At 36.6% G+C, this 20,988-nt stretch overlaps 1 protein-coding gene across 6 annotated transcripts in view; it reads left to right on the forward strand.

The window, feature by feature from the left end:
- Positions 1-4,765: 4,765 nt before the first annotated feature.
- The window catches only part of SLC30A9 (solute carrier family 30 member 9), a 34,176-nt gene continuing 17,953 nt past the window's right edge, over positions 4,766-20,988 (forward strand). For 2 of the 6 annotated variants that reach the window (XR_014954767.1, XM_021549535.4), the window contains exons 1-13: positions 4,766-4,951; positions 6,686-6,859; positions 9,216-9,278; positions 11,922-12,021; positions 12,807-12,899; positions 13,122-13,204; positions 14,219-14,277; positions 14,928-14,995; positions 16,312-16,414; positions 18,222-18,277; positions 19,599-19,734; positions 20,177-20,216; positions 20,649-20,720. Coding sequence is in view for 5 of the 6 variants with exons in the window: in XM_021549535.4 (XP_021405210.1) it covers positions 4,855-4,951; positions 6,686-6,859; positions 9,216-9,278; positions 11,922-12,021; positions 12,807-12,899; positions 13,122-13,204; positions 14,219-14,277; positions 14,928-14,995; positions 16,312-16,414; positions 18,222-18,277; positions 19,599-19,734; positions 20,177-20,216; positions 20,649-20,720 (1,144 nt within the window). In the remaining variant the exon portion in view is untranslated. Of the gene's footprint in view, positions 4,952-5,156; positions 5,394-5,887; positions 5,994-6,685; positions 6,860-9,215; positions 9,279-11,921; positions 12,022-12,806; positions 12,900-13,121; positions 13,205-14,218; positions 14,278-14,927; positions 14,996-16,311; positions 16,415-18,221; positions 18,278-19,598; positions 19,735-20,176; positions 20,217-20,648; positions 20,721-20,988 lie in introns of those variants that run through there. The other 4 variants (XM_021551106.4, XM_085577834.1, XM_085577835.1 and 1 more) reach the window with 4 other exon arrangements.

Consider the following 20,988-nt stretch of genomic DNA (forward strand, 5'->3'; position numbering starts at 1 on the left):
CTGGGGTAGGGGTAAGCCATTCAGTTGCATTAATATGTATGTACTGTGAATGGATGATATATATATATATATATACTTACAGCAGTAGATAAATGACTAAGTACTTTGGGGCTTTTCCCCCCTTTTTGGAAGTGGTAATACACTTTGCACTTCATGATGAAACAGCCTCTTCCTGTCTGGCGTCATTCTCTGCAGTGTTACACCTTTTTAAGGGAACTAGTTGTTAAAGAAGATTCTTGCACTGCATGAGTGTTTCTAATATACTGTACTAATTGAGTTTATTTCACATTCTTGTAATTCTTTTTTATTTTTCTTTATGAGCAAAAGAATCAAGCTGGTTTTAAGCTGGTCCTTGCGTGGTTCATGCAAAAAATTATAGGATGAGTGGAGTAGCAAGAGCTGAATGCTGGTACAAGAAGCTTCCTCCAGACCTGTGTTCTTATGCATGTCTGTATATTACTGTAGAGAATGAGTAGTTTTTTCAGTATTTTATGTATTATGCACCTAGTATTGTTTTTAAAAATTTAAAGCTAGGTTTCTTGCTTTTGGATGAAGGTAAGTGCTGCTAACCTTAAGAGTTCTTTTTCCATACTCAGAAGCTGGAAATTTTATTTAATGGTATGATTTGTCTATTTGAAATGAAATAGAATTCTTCCTCCATGTACTAATTTTATTCCAAACCACTGACCTCTAGTGGCTTATTTGAAACTATGAAGTTAAAAATTTTAGTAATGTAATGTGCTTCTCCTGAGTCTATTGGCTAAAGGAAAATAAGTTTCCATTTAAATTTATCAGGAAAATAATGCCTTTTCACAATTTACTGTCCTTTGGCAGTCACTAGCTGCTGCTGGGGTTGAGGACTGCTGCCCCCAGTTTAAGAAACTGCAGATGACTGCTGATGTTAAGGTGAATGAACTGCATGTGAATAACTGAAAACACTTATCCATGTGCTGGAAATGAACATATTTACTTTTCGTTTATGTAGATCTTCCATGGAATGACCATGAAATAGCTTTACAGAGCTGCATGACTCAGTGGTGTTATGCAAGCTTCTCAAGATGCACCATTCTGTGCTTCAGAAGTCATTCCCCTCGTGCACCTGCCTGTCACAAAATATTGTCTCATTTTCTGTGAATTTAAATGGTTTGCCTGAAAACTTAAAGGCTGTTTGTACTATTGGTATATATCTGCTTTGTGTTAACTGTGTATGTGTAGGGTCATAAAAGGTACAAAAATCAGAAGTCTTTCCCTTTTCTCTTTTCCCCTCTTGCTATGCTAAGGCAGAATATGGTGGGAATTCTGAAGAGTAATTTAAACTACATTTAGTCAATACCATCAGCTCTTCCAGTGGATCTGGGGACATTGTAAGGCTCTCTCCACTGTATGAAGTTGAAATATTTAATGAATTTCAGATTAAAAAGATATTTAAAATTGCTTTATATTACTTCATTTTTCATACAAGGAACACTAAAAATCCTTCATTTCTTATTAGCTTTTACATATCACATATTTCTTGCTAGATTGTAATACTGGAGAATTTAATAATGATGAACTGTTGTAGCTTGAGTAATACAGTCACTATATAATACAGTCATTAAAATAACTCAGTTACGGAGTTATTTTAAATAAACAGGGATGAGGAAAAAAGTTTTCAAAGACCTGTATTTCAATCCAGTCACCTGTCTTTCCTGGTCTGCAACCAGTCCTATGTAAACTTTTCCAGTGTGTCCATAAAACAGGTTCTAAATCTTAAAAGGTTGTAACCATAGTCCCAGTTCTTCCTGAAGACCTGGTAAGGCAACTTAACCCTATAATTTTTTGTAGGCAAAGTAATATGTTGTATAAAAAAGGGTTCTAGAATTTTTGCTAAAGGAGGCCTGAGGAAATGACTGATATGCTAGCAAGTCTCCCCACCTCTTCTGAGCAACATACCAGAATCTTCACACAATTGGTCCCTTAGACAGAGGTTCAGGTGGCACAAAAGCCTAAGTACAAGTATGGTATATAGAAATAGTATATTTTTATCAGCTTAGCATCTTGGATGTTAATGAGAATTTTTTTTTTTTTTTTTACTAACTTGATTTTATGAAATACAGACTTAAAGTAGCCAGGGTTGATTTTTTTTTTTTTCTTAGGATGCTGCAGCTGCATGCCAGGAGTCTTGGTGCTTTATTATCAATTGCTTTATGTACATGGCTGTCCCGTGCAGAATAGGCTGGTATTGATGCTCTTTTATTTGCTCTTTGTCTCCATTAGTTTTTAGTGTTTCTCAATATAAAGGATCATGCACAGCTGATTGTGTAAATCCTGACAGACCACCACACTTAGTATCTATTAATCTGTATATGATATTCCAGTTTTATTTTTTTCCTTACTGTTTCATACATACCGTGCCAAAACCAGACAAAACAAATTCAATTATTCAGATGGATAGAAGAATATGAAATAGTTAGTGGTTCAATTTGGTTTTAGAGAGGAAACAATAAACTTACGACTTCACATCTCTTCTATAGTATAAGAGTATAGCAACGACTCTTCAGGTACAAATGTTTCAAGAATTTCTATATGCTTTCAAACATCTTTACGTAGGGGAAAAAAAAAGGGAACTCTTAACCTCCTCTTTCTTCTTTTTTTACTGTTAGTCTCTTGCCAAAATAATAAGCAGCTAGCAAATATATCAGCTGCATATTAGACTGCAACATTGACCTCACCTGTGCTACTTTACAACTTGCAGTCAATTTAGTACTTAACTCCAGTGCTGTACATCTGGTACTTAATGATACAGCATCTGTTGCAATACTTCTGATTCATTTGGTATGGCTGCAATTGTACTACTGGGAAGATGAGTGTTAATTATTCTGTGGAAGTATTCTACCTCAATCTGCCTCCCCTGGGCTTCTAGGAAAACTTGTTTTGGCAATGCTGCTCACTAGGCAGCTGGTAAAGATGTGCCAACAAACTTTGTTTTAAAATCTAATTGTGTATGTTAAGACAGGCACTGTAATAACTCTCCTCAGAGATCAAATGCTTTGTGGATTATCAGGTACATTCCTTATCCAAATTCCCTATCAACCTAACTTCTGGTAAGCTTCCATGTTTCTCCCAGTGTGCAGAAAATGAAGACAAGGAAGCCTGAGGCATTTTCTCAGTCATGTAAACCAATATCAAAGCTATACTGGAAAAAAAATAGTGCAATACAGTGCCAGTGGGACAGATTACAGACATGGTCCTGAGCCAGGCTGTAGGTGAGCAGGGCAGGAGGTGTCTCAGCTGGGCACAGCAGCCCTTACAACCCTGGAGTACAGGATCAGCCACATTGCACTCTCCCTGGAGGAAGACATCATTTTAAATCTCATTTTATCAGCACTGATCTGGGACGTGCTTTTTAGGGGATGGCTTAGGCTAGGGTGTGGGGACGCTGTGCTCCAGGATAGTTTGGATGGATGGAGATGAGAGATCTCTGAAGGCTGCTCTTGGAATATAAGGTTCATTATAGAGGGTGAAAGGTTTTGCTTGGAGCTGCCTGACAAAGCACGTGGCAGGCCTGAGGGAGTGGGGGAAGGGAGAGGCAAGGGATAGAGGGAGACAAGAGGATGCTCCAGGATAGGGTGGAAGTTCCAAGAGAGGGGAAATTCCAAGAGAGGGGGAGTTCCAAGAGAGGGGAAGTCCAAGAGAGGGAAATTCCAAGAGAGGGGAATTCCAACAGAGCGTCTGACTCCTCAGGGACCCCTTGCCAGGGGGCTTCAAGGTGGGCTGGAACAAGACTTGGGCCAATGGGGTCACAGACACCTGATGCTTCAGGGGAGGGTTACAGGTGTGGGATCAATCATACATTTTGGGGGATGAGATGGAACAGTCCCCTTGACTTTAGGACCTATCTGTAGGTAAGGGCATTGTTCAACCAGTAGGGGGGATTGTTTTCATCCTGGCTGTACTATTGTAAATCTTTTGCCAGGCAATCATATTTATTCATCTTCCCCAACACCAGGGGACCACATTTTCATCTGGAAATCATACAAAAAGATTTAGTGTACATGCTTTAATGTTGCCTATGTCCAGGGAAAGGCAATGAAGCTGGTGAAGGCTCTGCACTACAAGTCTTGTGGAGAGTTTTTGAGGGAGCTGGGGGTATTTATCCTGGAGAAAAGGAGGCTCAGGGGAAACCTTACCATTCTCTACAACTGTCTGAGAGGAGGTTGTATCCAGGTAGGAGTCGGGCTCTTTCAGGTAGCAAGTGACAGGACAAGAAGACAGTCTGAAGCTGGACCAGGGGAAACTTAGATTGGACATCAGGGAGAATTACTTCATAGAAATGTCATTAGACATTGGAATGCGCTGTCCAGACAGGTGGTGCAGCCACCGTCCCTGGAGGTCTTCAAGACTGGCTGTGGCTCTTAGTGATATAGTCTAGTCGATGAGGTGGTGTTCGATCATAGATTGAACTCGATGATCTCGGAGGTCTTTTCAACCTATTGATTCCGGTGACCCTATTAAAAAATTCTGTAATGCGTTTTCAGCTGTGCTACGAGATTCAACGGCGTCCGTTTGTTACACGCAGAGGTACGCACTACCCTCCACAGGCACAGTGACAGAGCAGGCCCGCTCCCGGGCCGCCGGCCGGGCGCGGCGCGGCGCGGCCCCGCTCCGCGGGCAGGCGCAGGCGCGGCGGGCGGGGCGGGTGAGTCAGCGGCGGCCCCGCGGTGCCCCCGCACATCCGGGTGCCCCGGCACCGCCCACCGCCGGCCTCCGGCCACCGCCGCAGCCCGGGGCCAGCGGGGCTCCGCCGCAGCCGCGCCGGCCCCCGCCGATGCGAATCGCCGGCCGCCCGCCGGCCGCTGCCGAGCGGCCGCCGCCATGATGCCGGCGCTGGCCGCGCAGCGGCGGGGCTGCCGCGGCCTCTACCGCCTGTACCTGCGGTGCCAGGCGGCGCCGCGGCCCCGCGCCTGCCACGGTGAGTCCTGCGGGGCCGGGCCGCTGCACCGCGCCGGCCGCGGCTCGCAGGGAGCCGTGCCGGAGCTCCGGTTCGCCTGGGGCACAGCGAGTGCGGGCGGTGCTGGCAGCCGGGCTCCCTCCCTCCCGAGGCGGGAGCGCGCTCCCGGCCGCGAGCACCGCGGGCGGGGAGCGCCGGGCGCTCTCCGAGGGTGGCCGTGGAAGGAAGGCAGGCTACCGGTGGCTGCGAGCGGTGCGGGGCCGCGCTGTCCTCGGCCGGGCTGTGCCGGCCCCGCCTGACGTAGGGCGGGCGCGTCATGCCCGTGTCGGGCCCAAGTTTGCAGTAATTGCTTGAAATACAGCACGGTCTTACAGGATGTGAGCGAGCCCTGGCTTTTCCTTTCGGCCACAGAGCTCATGGAATTTCACTTCTGAGCAGTTTTGCTCCTTTTCGTGTATCACGGGTAAATTGCAGCAAATGCTTTTTCTTTGTCAGTGTCTTGTGTGCGCATGAATTAGTAGGAAAAATGCCCTCTAAATGTATTGATTATGTTTCCCCTTTTTAACTGCTCCAGTATGACCAAAGCTTAGGAGAGAACTCTGCTCATCTTGTGCCACGTATTTATTGTAAGGTTATATAAATTCGTAAAGTTCAGTGAACTGTGTTGAGTTCAGTATTAAGGGCTTTTGTCACATTATGACAACTGTCAGTAAGAGCTGTCCTTTTTTGGGGAAATTTTTCCTTCAGTAAGGTTCAGGTCAGTGCATGTAGACATGTGGGTGTGCAGATAACTGAAAAAGAAAGGAAAGCTGTTCAGACTCTTACAGAATGGACAGTTCTGTAAAATATTTTTTTTTTTTGTGAGAGCTGTGTTATTAATGGTTAAGTGGTCATGCTTTGTATGACTTTATTTACTAGCACCTCTTAATTATTTTTAAAAATGTATTTATTTTTTAGTGAGTGCTTTTCAAAGCAGTTTCCCTGCTGCATTTCTGGTTGGAGGTGTTATTTACCCTCTCTACAGAAGTATTGTGCTCCCCAAAGAAACTGATTGCTAATACAGGTTGGTCTGTACTGCAACTCTGCTTTTGGCTAATCTTTTGAAATGGAAGATTGCCTACCTAGGGTGGTTTCTCAATGGACTTTTTGCATATTTATCTTGTAATTTGTCTGTTGTGAATGCTGCAAAATTTAAGACACTTCCCTGTAAAATGTTTTGTACAATGTTGTGTGCTTTTCTATGTGATTTCTATGGCAACTGTATAATTTGCAGTTATTTGCAGAATACAGTTCAATTTTTCTTCATTAATAAGTCATGATTTGTACAGTGAAATGAAATGGCAGTACTGGCTAATGGTTTTGTAGTGGTCTGTATGTTATTTTATCAATATATGGTTTTTGAAGACTTTGAGGCAGTATGACTAGAATGAGACAATGTATCAGAAAGCCAATCTTGTAAAATTTATTTTTTTTAACACTTCAGATCATTCAGAGGGCTCTGGGAAAAATGCATACTGGAGTGTGGGAAAAACCCTCTAGTGTTAGAATGAAATTTAGAAGTGGATGATTGAAGGGAGGTAGTGAAAGCATGCTATGTACTCTCATTTTGTAGTTCACAAACATGGGTAAAATAAGTCTGGGTCAGTACTTACAAGCTAACTTTCCATAACTTATGCTGCCAGAGCAGGACTGCTTTCCCTTCTTTTTCTTTCCAAAATGGCTGCCTGAAACAGCTTTTTTTCTTCTCTGTGTTAGGATGGAAAATGTCAATGAAAAGTGGGAGTCTGTCTTATATTCTACCATGTAATCGCCTGCCTGTGCAGTTGAGTCAAGTGAGAGTTTATACTTCAAATGGTCAGAAGAAAGATCATGGATCAGAAGATACAAATGGATCAGCCCGTGGAGAAACCCTGCATAAAGTTGAAACAGGTAGTACAAAGTTACATATAATAAAAATGTAAAAGCTTAATATATTTGCTGATAACAGGTTTTATAAATTGTATGATATTATGATTGCAGAATTCTTAGTACATTTGGTTGTGGGTATCTATATAGTAAATTCAAATGGATAAGCAGGGATGGATGCTGAAATTTATTTCTTTGTCTATCTGATATTTTAAGTGTTTTAAGTTTAGAGTAATCAAATTTAAAGTGGTGATAGGAAAAATGTGTATGCTGAAAGGGTTTAAGTAATTTAAGGGGTAAGAAATGGAATGTATTACTCATCTTTCACAACTTTGCTTGTTTATTTGAATTTTTTCGGTAGTATTTCTGGTGTGTTGTGTCAAAGGAATTAATGGTAAAGATTGAATGAGCGCCACTGTTGACCATTGTGGCATCTCAAGGCCAGGCTATAAATGACTGGTAAAGAAGGCTGAGCTGTTTCATCTGCTGTAGCTTTACAATCTGACAGTTGTTAGAACTGCAGCGTTCACATTAAACATTTGATGCAGTGTGCATAACCTGACCCTCCCTGCTGTTCGATTGTTGATCTTGTGCTTGTTAGGTGCTTGTGAAATTCAGAACTGTCTTGTCCTTGCTTCATTGTAACATCCTCTATTTTTGATGCTTATTAACTGTGGGCACTGCACAGATACAGGCTCGGAAGACTGTGCTTAGGAGATAACAGATGCTTTTCAAAATGAAAGCTCTCTTTCTTTGTGCTTCTGTCTACAGTGGAGTGGTCTGCTAAAGAAAATTTCCTTTTCCTTGTCAGGATAGCAGATATTTGTTCCTTCTTTAGTAACTTGTAAATTCCTGGGTCTGGCAACAGTCTTTAAAAGCTAGTAACTGTAGCCAGCTAAGCGGATTACATTCTGATGTTTGGAAGTACAAAAGTGACTCTTAAGCATTGTTCACTCTTGAAAGTTCTACCATATCAACCTCTACTTGTCTGAAAAATAGTGATTGTGAATGGAGGTATTCTGTATCCTTTTTCCTCAATGATGCACTGTGATTTTTCTGACTCTAAGCCGAGGTAGTAAACTTTGAAAGGGTGCTTGATGCACATAGAAAAATACTAAGACTGTATCCATGCACAGTGCATTCCCAGATGAGAAAAGAAAGGAACAACAAAGGGATTTTGTTTCTTTTGATTTCAAGTGAAAGGGGTGAATGTTTAAGGAATGCCAGTTAGTTATGGTGCAACCTTATTTGCTAGATAGGAAGATCAACTTCATAAATTTATAATTGTTTTTTTTAAAAACAGTATCCTTGAATTGTTATTAGCTGTAGTTCTCAATTGCATTTAGGGTATTAATTAATTGCCTGATTGAAACATAGTTATGTAGTGCAAGCTTCAAGAAAATCTGATCTTGAAATAATTTAAGTACCATGTTAGGCTAGAAGTACTTCATTACTTAACGCTAACCTGCTAAAAAAATACTAATTTTTTAAAAATATATCACTCTGAATAAGGTAATTTTTAATTTTATGAATGGTTATGAATGTGTGGCAGACCTCCAATGTTATAGAGTGGTAGGGCACATAAGAGTAGGTAAGTTGGTTTGGCATGTTAGAACCATAAGGTTTTTGTTCTGAAAGCTATGTTGAGATGTATGGGACAAGGATGCAATATTTGTTTGAATTTTCAAGTAGTACTTCTGTTTTCTAAGTAAATCTCACTAAAATTACTGGAATTTATAGTTTTCCAAATATTAAAATTAGTTTTACTATTATAAGTTATATTTTGTTGGGGTTTTTTAATAGATTCATATTCTCAGGCTTCAAAAACAGCTAAAATACTTTGTTTTTGTTCCAGCTCCAGCTTATTACATATGAGTTGTGGAATTTAGTGTAAATTTTCTGTATTTTACTGTGCTAACTTTTTGTAAATGAAGAAGCTTCCATCCCTTAAAATTGAATCCCATCTTGGAAGCTCTGAAACACTCTGATACATAGCATATATGGCATAAGCCATATAGAATTAATTATATTTAATAACCTAAACTTTTGCATAAAACTTGTCCCAAGCCACAAGTGCACTGTTAAACCTTTTTTTAAAAAATTTGGGGTGCTTTTTGAAATATGTTACAAATTGGTGTTCTTCTGCAAGCTGCTAGAAGTTTCTTGATCAATGCTATATTAAATATTTACTTTTGTTATTTTTTCTTTGTTTCTGTCTTTTGAGAATTTGAAATGTTGGAAATCTGGCAAATACGTCTTCTAGTTGTCAGGGTGCTGTGCAATATTAAGATATGTTCTAATGTTATGTCAGTCAAATTCTTAACTAAAAAGAAAAGTAGGTACTTCCATATTTACAGTGAGCTTTAATTTTATTTTACAGGACAAGATACAAACAATGCAGGCCAAAAGCAGTCTTCACCTAAACAGCCAATCCAAGTAAAAGGTAAAGAAATACTTAGTGTATTGGAATTTTTCTGCTGTTTGCTAGTAGTCCAAAACAAAAAAAAAAAGTGTAAGGAAACTGCTGCTCCTCTTCAGTGGTGTAAGCAATTTACGTGAATAGCATTTTAAAACACACTTGGGTGCCAGCTTTATTTGGTACTGTTTATTTGAAAATGACTCATTAAAAAATCAAACATAGCAGAATTCCTTCTAATTACTCACTCTTCTGTGTTTGTAATTTTCATTTTAGCTTCAGAGTTCAGCAGGAAAAAATGGATTTGTTTTTTCATGTGTTGTTGCAGTCTGTCCTCCTTGTGTGTTTTTAGTCATGTCCATTTCCCCTCTCAGACTTAATGTGGCTAAGCTGAATAGTTGATCTTCCCCATTCCTTGTTCTAAGTCTTCCTCTGTTCTTTCTTATTACTGAGTTAATCTAATCAGTGTTGCTTCTAAATATATTTTGAGCACGTGAACTGCCTAATCTGAGTTCTGTAAAATTCCCATTTGTGTGTAGTAATGTGGTGGGCTTGGCACTGGCTGGACACCAGGTGCCCACCCAAGCCGGTGTATCACTCCTTAGTTGGATAGGGTAGAGAAAATGTAATGAAAGGCATCTGAATTAAGGACAGGGAGAGATCACTCACCAGTTACTGTCATGGGCAAAACAGATTGGACTTGGGGAAAATCAGTTATTTTATTGTCAGGCAAATCAGACTAAAGTACTGAGAAATAAAAACTGAATATTAAAATACCTTCCTCTAACCCTTCACTTCTTCCCAGGATTAATCTTCTCCTGCTTTTCTCTACCTTCTCATCCCCAGTGGTTCAGAGGGATGTCAGTTTCTTTAGATTTATTGTCTCTTAGTGTATGCATGCAGGGAAAAAATGCAAGGTAGATAGGAGAAATTTCTGTGAAATAATTGTGAAGATAGATATATATTTCTGTAAGAGCTTTCCTTCTCTTAATTAAAGATGTGCAAAGAGAAATGTATATGTTAAGGATTTTGTTAGTGTCTAGAAAGTGGAATTCTACTCTTAAAATGCTTCTCTGATTTAGAAACTTACCTATCCAAGTGTTAGAAAGACAGTAACATTTTAAAGGCTCACTGATCTTAAACCTGATTTTCAAAGTGTTTTAATTACATCATCTTTTGTTGAGCTTGTCTTTATTTTGGATGCACTGAATAGCGTTTTTTTTTATCCGCATTTACTACATTTTTGTACAGTTATTTGAACTAGGGGTATGATTGTTGGGATACTGTGCAATATACAATTACAGTACAATATATACAATGTACAATATATGATTTATTTTAGTGAAATTTACCCGTATTTCTGAGAGGTGAATTAATAGATTTTTGATAAATCCATAGGTTGCTTTCTAGTAAGCTTAATATTATTTGGGTATATATTGTTTTAAATAAAAGATGGGAATTGTTCTTTATTAAAAATTATCAGTCTGTTCTAACCTTAGTAAATGGTGTACTGTTTTTAGGAAATCTCTAAAGTTTTTTTCATCACCTTCACTCAGGAGCTTTGTGGGATGAATGTGATTATTCAGGGACTTAAAAAATTCTTCAAGTTCAAAGTGGATGAGAGAAATCAGATTATTATGATAAAAATTGATACCTGTGCTCTTATTTTGCTATTAAGCATCAAAACACAGAAATGAGACAATGTAGAACTCTGGGAAAATTTTTCTCAAAGTCTTTAAAATCATTATCTTTCTGTGACTTAAGGAGTACCTCTGGACCAGCTATAGAAATCATATCAATCCTGTGATTTGCAAGAAGCTCATGTGTGCTCTAAAGTCTTCTCACCAGTAGAATCTGAGCTTTTTGTTTTAAGTTGTATTCTGTAATGTTAGTTACATTACAGTGTTAGTTGTGTTATTCTTCTGAATGTAACTAGTCTTCCAATAAACATGTTTTTAATGCATGTTAATGTACAGTTATATCCATTTGAGAATAATATGAAGTTATGTACATACAGACAAGTATAAAATAATAGAATAAATTGAAAACTCCATTTATAATTTTTCTGAATATGTGTGGTATTCTTTTCCTTGTGCATGAGAACCTGATGTGATGAGTACGACTTCCAGACATAAAAATATTATAAAGAATGTATGTTTTTAATTGTTATGAATGCCCAATGTTAAGAGTACTAATTTTGAACATAATAGTTGAGAAAAATGGTGTATACAGTCTGTCTCATTTCTCTGTATGCTCTGCAAGGGTGAAAAGTCTTATCTGCAGAAAGTGGACTTGATTATTGGAAAAAATAGAAATGGCGCATCCTGTTGCTACTTCAGTTGTTAGACCAAGGGTTTCCAAATGGCCATATTTCAATGCTATTTATGTAGCCAAGCACCATCTCTGACATCAAAGGTGGTGACAGTGGCAGTTAGGTTTGAGAACCCTGAACTACAGCTTAGGAAGTAGCATTTTTGGAGGTAAATCATTCTACCTTACTCATTTCCACAGTGAGGAAGAGCCTTTCTCTTCACTGTCAATTTTCTATATCACTGATACTGTTTTTCAGATTTCCACCAAGAGATATCACAGTATGACACTAGATTGAATTAGTTGTTGAAGTTTCTGCTGTAGTCTCTATGAGTGACTTGTGTATTTATTTTTTTTAAGTGAAAGCAGTCCTTAAAAAAAGAGAGTATGGACCAAAATACACACAGAATAACTTCATCACTGGAGTCAGAGCAATAAATGAGTTTTGTCTTAAATCCAGGTATGATGGGTTTTAGTTGAGATTCAAATTCTGAATATTTGTTCATTTGTGCATGAGAAGTAATTGTGATTGTAGAGTGATTTTGTGCAGCAACTTTTCAAAATGTTTTTGTGGTGTACATAATTGTAGATTAGTTCTTGTTTAGTTTTACAGTGCACTGGGAGCTTGCACTTAATATTCATGTTTCAGTATTTGCTTCTTAAAGTAGTTTATTTGTACTTACGAGACCATGAATCTAGTTTGGGGGAGACATCTCTGTTCCTCCTGTTTTTATATAATGGTGTAGATGCCCTAATGTATTGCTCAGCACATGAAATTTTATCTGTTTCCCCAAGTAACTTTGTTATCTTCAACCTTTTGCAGTTTGTGCTGGGAGTATAAATTTTGGGATTAAATTTTCTTGTCACATGACTTCTGATTTCCATTTAGAGGGGCTAATTCATAAAGCCTCTTGTTTAGCATATGGGCATGTTATCAGTTGCACACAGAATATTCATTGAATGTTTTCTTATTTAGTGTTTTAATACTTTGGCTTCAGTGTGTATTATTTCATAGTATGAAGACATGATTTGGACTTCTAGATGTGAAAAACAGTAGTTTTCAACAACCTGATAGAGATCACTTGCTTCATGTTGTCTGTCTGTTCTATTTGAAGTAGACAACTTCACCTTTTTTGTACAACAAATTAGTAATATCCAAGTGGTGGGTCATCACCCAGACATAAAAGTCAACTTAGAGCAATATGATCCTTTTCTTACACTAAACTCTTTGTCCACTTTCCTTAGTGATTTAGACCAGCTGAGAAAAATTAAACGACGAAGTCCCCATGATGACACTGAAACTTTCACAGTGTACCTGAGATCGGATGTAGAGGCAAAGTAAGAACATTTAAAAAGGATTATGTAAGAGAGAAAAGAGTTTTAAAAGTCAGGTTTGCAATGTGAAAGGGCAGTAATGTTTTCTGTTTTCTATCTGAACACATTTTCTATCCTGATTATTATAATTACATTGTACATAAAAAATTCAACAGTGTGGTTTTATGCTTGGAAAAAAGAGTTGCATGAATAGAAACATTATTAAGTTACTTTTATTTCATGCAGGTCTCTTGAAGTTTGGGGTAGTCCAGAGGCTCTTGCCAGAGAAAGAAAGCGACGTAAAGAGGCAGAGATCAAGTACAGAGAAAGTGAGTATAGGGTTTTCAAATGCCTAGAAATGTCTCAAGGAAGTATGATTGTTAGAAATCCACAAGACAGTGCTACTTTGTTGAAAACATGTAAATTTGTAATTAGAAATTGTTGACTAGGTCTTGTGGCATAATCTTAGAATAAAATGTTACTATCTATGCAGATACAGTCTGTTACTATCTTGCAATTTATCACCTTTGTGATACAGGAAGAGCATACATTCAGTGCAGATCTCTAGACGTACTTTTGGGAGGGGCTTTCAATTTCTAGATGATAATTTACATTTTCAATGCTTTTGCATTTTATCCAATTGAGAATTTTGAAAAGAGTTAAAACTGATATAAATCTTTATACCACTACTCATTAATTTATTCCACTTAATTGTGTTTCAGAAATCATATTTTTTTGGTGTAATAGTATTTTTGTTATCCTTGCTGGTATTATCAATAACATGTACAGCCAAATCAGTACTTTGTAATGTATTTGGATCTGTTAGTTAAAACACAAGAGGCAATACTGCTTCAAGATACTTAGTCCAGTTGTGTACCTTAAAATGAGAGGTCAATTTTTTTTTGAACAGTTATGCCACTAGAACACCCTTCTGTCAAAAAAGTTTAGAACTGCAGACACCTGCTAAAGGTACCTGTAAGTGTACTGAAAATGCAGTCAGGAGCCTCAAAATTTTTATTGGCCTGAAGAACAATTTTTGGATATAAGTATAATGCCTGAATTTGCAGAAGTAGATTTTGAGTTTTTCCCTCTGTGCCTTATCATTTTTTGGTAGAAACGGTAACAATGTATAGGATCGTAACAGATTGTATTTGGCATTTTGCATGAGTGTATAACAATATGTGTTTCTGATTAAGAACATCAAGGGAGGAGTTTTTACAGGTAGATCATCTAGCTCTTATTAGAATTTGGCTACTTTTTTTTTTTGCATAAAAAAAGTACACTTCAGTTCCTGAAACTATTGGTTACTAGTACATATTCATGATGTGAATTCTGTACTGCAGATCTGTTTAGAAACCAAAGGCTGCTGTGGGAATACAAGGAGTTCTTTGGAAATACTAAGGTAATGACATTTTCGAGTGTTTGGCTAGAAAAGTGTAGTGAAATGTGTTATGACACCTTTTGAAGGAAAGTTTATGTAACTGAATATTACTGGAAGATTTTTTTGCACTGTAATGTACCAGATCTATATCTGATTGTTATGCAGTAGTCAATGTTGTGATGACAGCTTGAATGGATTCCTACTGTGATAGTGTAATCCACCAGTAAGAGGGTTTTTTTTTCAGTTGCCTTCTTATCAAAATTGCAGCTGTACTCATGATTTCAAGCATAACCATTACTATGTGTGGTGAATATATTGTTAATTAAAAAACCTAAGTAAGTTTCTTTAAGAAAAAAGACCACAGAAGATGAATGCTTTTGTCTATACACTGCTGGCTCTTCCTTTTTACTGAAGTAGATGCACACCCTAGATCTAGGTGCCTGGGTGTATATTGGGTGTATAGAATGATTCCTTAGCGTGCTCTGGGCCTTATGGCTGCAGTGGCCTCTACTGGAGACTTCATCTTTTTAATAGCCAATCATTTACCCAACTGCAGTTTGGCTTAACATTCTGTAGTAAATTAGTTACCTTTAAGAACATTTGCAATACATGGTAGGTGTCTCATGAGATCAAGATTTAGTTATTAAATAATATGTTATTTTTTTATGTAGCCACGATCCAGTACAGCAGCTATGTTTTTCAAGGGACCAGGGAAGGTGGTAATGGTAGCTATTTGCATGTAAGTAAAAAAAAAAAAAAAAAAAACAAAAAATCTTTGTGCAATAAAAAATAATTTATTTATATTTTCCTGGGAATAGGAAGAGTGTGTGTATTTAAGATACCTGGGTGTAACTAAAATTAATAGGTTTATTTGTTTATTGTTGATAGGAGAGAGTTTAGATGAATACATTGATCAATACATAGAGGTCAAGTATTGAATGTATCTTTGATGAGAGAAGAGCAGTTCTTTTGGAGTTGATCACACTATACAGTTTCTTAAAGTAAAAACTAAAATTTTGAAGGACCTGAAGAAGCAGGTATTTAAAGTTGTCTTTTTTTCTTGCTCCTTTTTGAGAGGAAGCTTTTAATACATTTGAAAGAATATTCAATATAACCAACAGAAAATAGCTCAATATTCTCTTCGTACTGTTATTTCTTTTCTAATTGCAATCTGCCTTCCCAGAAGCTGCTGGGTTTGCTTCCTCTAACTTGAATATAATTTCTGGCACATGTTAAAATATGACACTAGAAGATGTTAATAGTTTCTTATAAGACTTAATTTATTTAGATTCTTAAAAAATTGGCAATAAATGAAACTCATGTTGAAAAAGAGGAGAATATTATAATTCTCCAGTCCGATTTTCTGCGCAATATGTTTGTAGCAATTAACCCACTGATTCTGAAAATGTTTGAAGTGAGAATGTAGACTTGGACTTGGGTGTTAATAGTTACCAATGTGCAACATAACACAGTGTTTACTCCAGGAAACCTGTAACTGTGAAAATGTCTTCACAATTCACACTGAACATCTTACTGGAGAAGTTCTATAGATAATTTTTACAATGTAATCTAGTGACAGCCTTGTCTTCCTGTCTTTCACATTTGTATCCTATTGAGAATAGCTCAGACTGAGGGTGAAGTAGGGAACCTTGCACTACAGTAGTGGCAGAGGATATGTGGGATTTTCAAAGGATTGAAAAAATAGAAAAGGAAGTTGTAAAGACTTGTATTCTCCCACTGGTAGAAAATTAGTTGTTCTGAGTAGTGAGTGTGATGGTAGTTTTCAGGAAGTGTAACTTATTTGGAACTGCTTAGAAGTCAATGATTTCTGAAAAATAAATGGTGTATCTTTGTAAAGTCTAGCTGAAAAGACTTTTATCATAGTGACCATGCAGAAAATCTCTATGAATTATCTGTCTGCAGAGCTCTCTAATTATTAAACTGCTATTTGAGTTGACCCCTTTCTGGCAGATAATGCATGATTGTGCAGCACTTCTGTCTTTGCTTCTAATATTAAATATCAAATATTCTATTATTTCTTCTCTTTGTTTTCAGAAATGGGTTGAACTTTTTTTTTAAGCTACTTGCTTGGGTTTACACGGGTTCTGCAAGTATGTTTTCAGAAGCCATACATTCTTTAGCGGACACATGTAACCAGGTGGGTATTTTTTTCCATTCTGCTAAAGTTAGTACTTGTAATAAAAATGGGAATAAAGACAGATACTTACAGTAGTTGTAGTGTACATGAATGAATAAAATAGGATGCTTCTTAATTGGTATTAACATAAAAATGAGAAGTCAGAATATAGATTTTGAAGTTTTTTAGAAAAACATTGAAAGAGGGGAGTTGCAGTAAGAACTGTACTCAGCTGCTTCATGGATCATGAGTGGTACTTGAAGCTAAAATGATTTTGGTTAGTATTTTGGTTAAATGTTAACTTGAAATGCTTTTCCTGTCAATTATTGTAATACAGTGAAAGACTTTGTTATTTATTCATCTCTAGGTAGAATAGTGAGATTTTGGGCATCTTGTTTTCTTTTTCTGTTCCTAGATTACCTATCAGCCTGTCACAGCACAAGTGGCCATATATGTGGCACATTTACTTTGAGAAGTGGCAGGCTCAGAATTGGACATATAATATTAATGTGCAGGGATAAAATTAATGTAGTTTTTTCTACTGTATACTATACTATGGTATACTTTTCTATAGAATACTTGAAACATATGTTATGAGACCTTGAAATGATATTGCAAGGCTTTGAGGGGGAAAAAAATCAGCCCTTAAAGAAAGGGCTGAAGGAAAGACTCCTGCAGCTCAAGCAAGAGGAGTCCTTGGGTAGCTCATAAAATGGAACAGTCTTGTGCTCCTCCAAATTTGAGGAATCTATGGAACCTTAGAGCAGACTGAATATCTTGAAAAGGCTATTAACATAGTTTTGGCAAATGTTTTGAGTTGGACCTTGTATGCTTCTCTGTCCAGGAAGACTGAGTTGACAACTCACATTTTGTTTGATGGTTTCACACAACCTTTTAGGTGATCCAGATGTAAAGTGAAGACAAGGGTGCTCCTAATTCAACTGGTACAACTTAAGTTTATGGGGAAGCCAGCCTTAAAGTGTGTGATTTTTCACCAAGTGTGTCAATGTATAGGTGAACCAAGTTTGATAGTGGTATTATATACATTGAAGAGCTATTCTGTTTTGTAAATATCAAAATTGAACATTCCACTGAAATGAGGAGAGTTTTGTTTTCTTTTTCCAAACAATTGACTATGCGGTCTTGGGAAAAACACAGGAGAAACCTTGCTTCCTCAAAGCAGCTTGCTGTTACTAAGACTAAAGTGTCTGCATTTTACTTGTTATTATGTTTCAGTATCTGTAATCTTAAACAAAACATGCTTTGCAAAGTTCATGATTAGGTTTTTAACTTCCTGCATCAACAACTTAATACATGCCTAATTAAATATATCCCAGGTAGGCAATTTAGATAGCAAGAGGTTATTTCTTCCTTCAAAATATGCTGACAAGTTGCAGTGTAAAGTTGCTGCTGTAAATGTTGTCATCACCCTACTACACCACAGTCTCAGTATAGTTTCTCTTCAAGAGGGAGGTATTTAAATAGCTTTGTTCCCTGAGCAACTTCATTCCTTCACACTGAAGCACAGCAACAACACTTGTGATTGCATGTAATGTTCATTTTCAGTTGTGATTCTAAAATTATAATTAACAGTAATTACATATACACACCATATAATTGCATATACATTATAGATGTAGGTATAACTAACAATTTTTTGGGAGTGGTAAATTTAGAAGACAAATATTGAGGATTATATTCCAGCTCTAATGAAATATCAGTAACAATGCATATATGCAGTTCAAAAAATTACATCTGCCTTTAACCTTTCAAGTTCACTGATACAGAATGTTTCTAAATATTTTTTTTAACCTCTTGTCTTAAATAGGCATTGTTAGCTTTGGGCATCAGTCAGTCTGCAAGGACGCCTGACCCTAGTCATCCGTAAGCTTTTTGAGTAAATAAAGATTCTGGTAACTATATATAGAAGTAAGATTAGTTCTTGTTTGTGCAACACCTTGTTCTTTTTAATTTGCTGTTTTGTGTCATTTCTGAAACATATTGTTTCAGATAAAATAAGAAAAGGGTTTTCTTTTAAGCTCCAGGAATTGGGGCTTTGGTGGCTTGGTGCATGTGTTTTTTTTTTTTTTTTTTTTTTTTTTTTTTTTTTTTTTTTTTGTGGTACATTTTGCTATGTTTTATTTGAATTGTCGTTATTTCTGTAAGGTGTTCTAGGCTCTTCTGCCTCTTCCAACTAATAGATCTAATTTTTAAACACCATTCATGTGAATCACAGGATTTTTTAAAAAATAAAAATTACCATCCTCTTCCTTTTTTCAACAAAGTGCTTTTATGCAAGCTAGTTACTTGTATCATAAGGAGTTGTGTTTGACATAAATTGCTCTTTGTTTGTATCTAGTAGTAGGGATATTGCTTAATAAGTTCTTACAATGTCGTGAAAGTTATAAGCTGTACTCTCCATGATATTTTCTTGGCATTGACCTGTTTTACTCCTCATATGTTTGGACAAGTCATTCATTCTTTAAGTACTAGTTCAAAAATGTGTCTAATTTATGGGATTAGATTTTTTTTTTCATTAACAACATAATTAAAATTTGAAAAAGTTAAATCTTAAATTGTACAAATATTCATCATATCCCGTTTTTCCCTCTCACTCTTCTTTTCCTTCGTCCTTGGTATAGACAAAAGAAGTGCATTGTCTGTTGATGGAGTTAAAAGCAAAAAAAGGAATAAACACAAACTTTTAATATTGTTTTAATTCATCCACTGCACTTAAAAACTGCAAGTGTTGGATGTCTGTAGTTAGCTGAACTACTGAGAGATGTGTAAATTTTATTCCCATTAAATTACCTTTATAAATTATGTAGACTGGCTTCCCACAAAACTAGAATCCACATTTAGAAGTAGCATTTCACTAAAATCTTAAAGTGATGCGAATGTTGTTTATTTTGGGATTTTTTTCAGTTGTGAAATAAAATCCTCAGTCATTGTACAAGATCTAATACAAGATATTTAAAAACAAGTTAGAAAAACATTCATGCTTGATGTCCTTATGTGTATTAGATATCTTTTTTTCAAGTAATTTTTTACCCCCTTGGATTAGATTTGATTTATCAGCTTTGACTTAAATAGATGCCAAATCATATGATGATAATTTGAGACATGTAAAAATTAATGGCAACTTTGAGATATGTTTGTAGAGACGTAGAATCTTATATTCCTAAAATAATTTTCTTTCTTTTAGGTATGGTTTCACAAATATGCGCTATATTGCCTCCCTGATTAGTGGAGTAGGCATTTTCATGATGGGTGCAGGACTTTCTTGGTATCATGGGATCATGGGTTTACTCCACCCTCATCCTGTAGAATCTCTTCTCTGGGTAAGCTAATTTTGTTTGATGTTGTATTTAACACCAGTAACTTAATAAAAAATAGTGGCATAGTCTGAAACTCGCTTCCTGAGTCGGTTTGAATCCCAACACAATGAACTCAAACCATTCTTAATGAAAATGGGTTTTAAGGAAAAAAAATATCTTTAGACTATAGTTGATCCTGCAACACAATGAGCTGTTCTCTAAACCCTGCATCATCCTTTCATATCCCCCCCTCCAAGAGGTCCTCCTTTCCTGTTTTGGAATGTATTGCATGATCCAATTATTATTAGTTTTCTTCTGTTGAGGGACAATTACATGACACTCTTGGTAATGTGGTTCTGGAATGCTACATTTGGATAGCCTGTGTTGAAGAGATCTGTAGAAATATGCATATAATATAATATAATATAATATAATATCTGATCTGATTCTTGTTTTTTCCATACAGGCATACTGCATTTTAGCAGGATCATTGGTATCAGAAGGAGGTATGCAGTTTCAAGTTTCTATTTAAGTATTTGTAATCTCTTAAGATTACAATGTCAGTAATTATAGTAATAACTGATCTTTGCTAACACAGTGAAGTTTTGAGCTCTGTTGCAATTCTTGTAAACAAAAAGAAACGTGAAAATATTTCTTTTTTATATAAATCTATATAGTAAGAAGTTGAAGAACACACTATTTGGAAAGTAGACATGGATTACCTTTTTGGTATTGAACTATCAATGAATATAACTGTTCTGATTAGTATGGGAGACACACTTGTGGAAAAAAGTAACTATACTTTATTCAAAATACCAATAATCAGTGCTTTCTTGATTATCTGTTCCTATGATACTATAATGATAAGCTCCTCTTTTCAACATGGAAACAAGTCCTTTTGCCTCTAGCAATTTTCAGCAACAACTTTGTTGTTTCAGCCACCCTGCTTGTTGCTATAAATGAAATTCGGAGGAGTGCTCGAGCCAAGGGTCTTTCATTTTATCAATATGGTATGTATCATAGCGGGAAGTATGTGGTGTTATTTAAAACACAATCTGTTTGCTAGTCTTTCCATAATAATAAAAACAATTTTCCGTTTTTCCTTTTACTTTTCCCTTTTTTGATCTATTTTCTATTCTACTAACAAATAACATTTTACAAATTAGGTGAGAACTGTTGATTTAAGAGTGCTAATTAAATACTTGGCTAAGTGCATGTATTGTTCTTGATAAATGCCCCTTTTAATTTTTCTAACATTTTTGAGAAGCTTCCATAATT

Source organism: Lonchura striata, chromosome 4 (genome assembly GCF_050655825.1).
Source record: "Lonchura striata isolate lonStrDom1 chromosome 4, ASM5065582v1, whole genome shotgun sequence".
NCBI classification, from domain to species: Eukaryota; Metazoa; Chordata; class Aves; order Passeriformes; family Estrildidae; genus Lonchura; species Lonchura striata.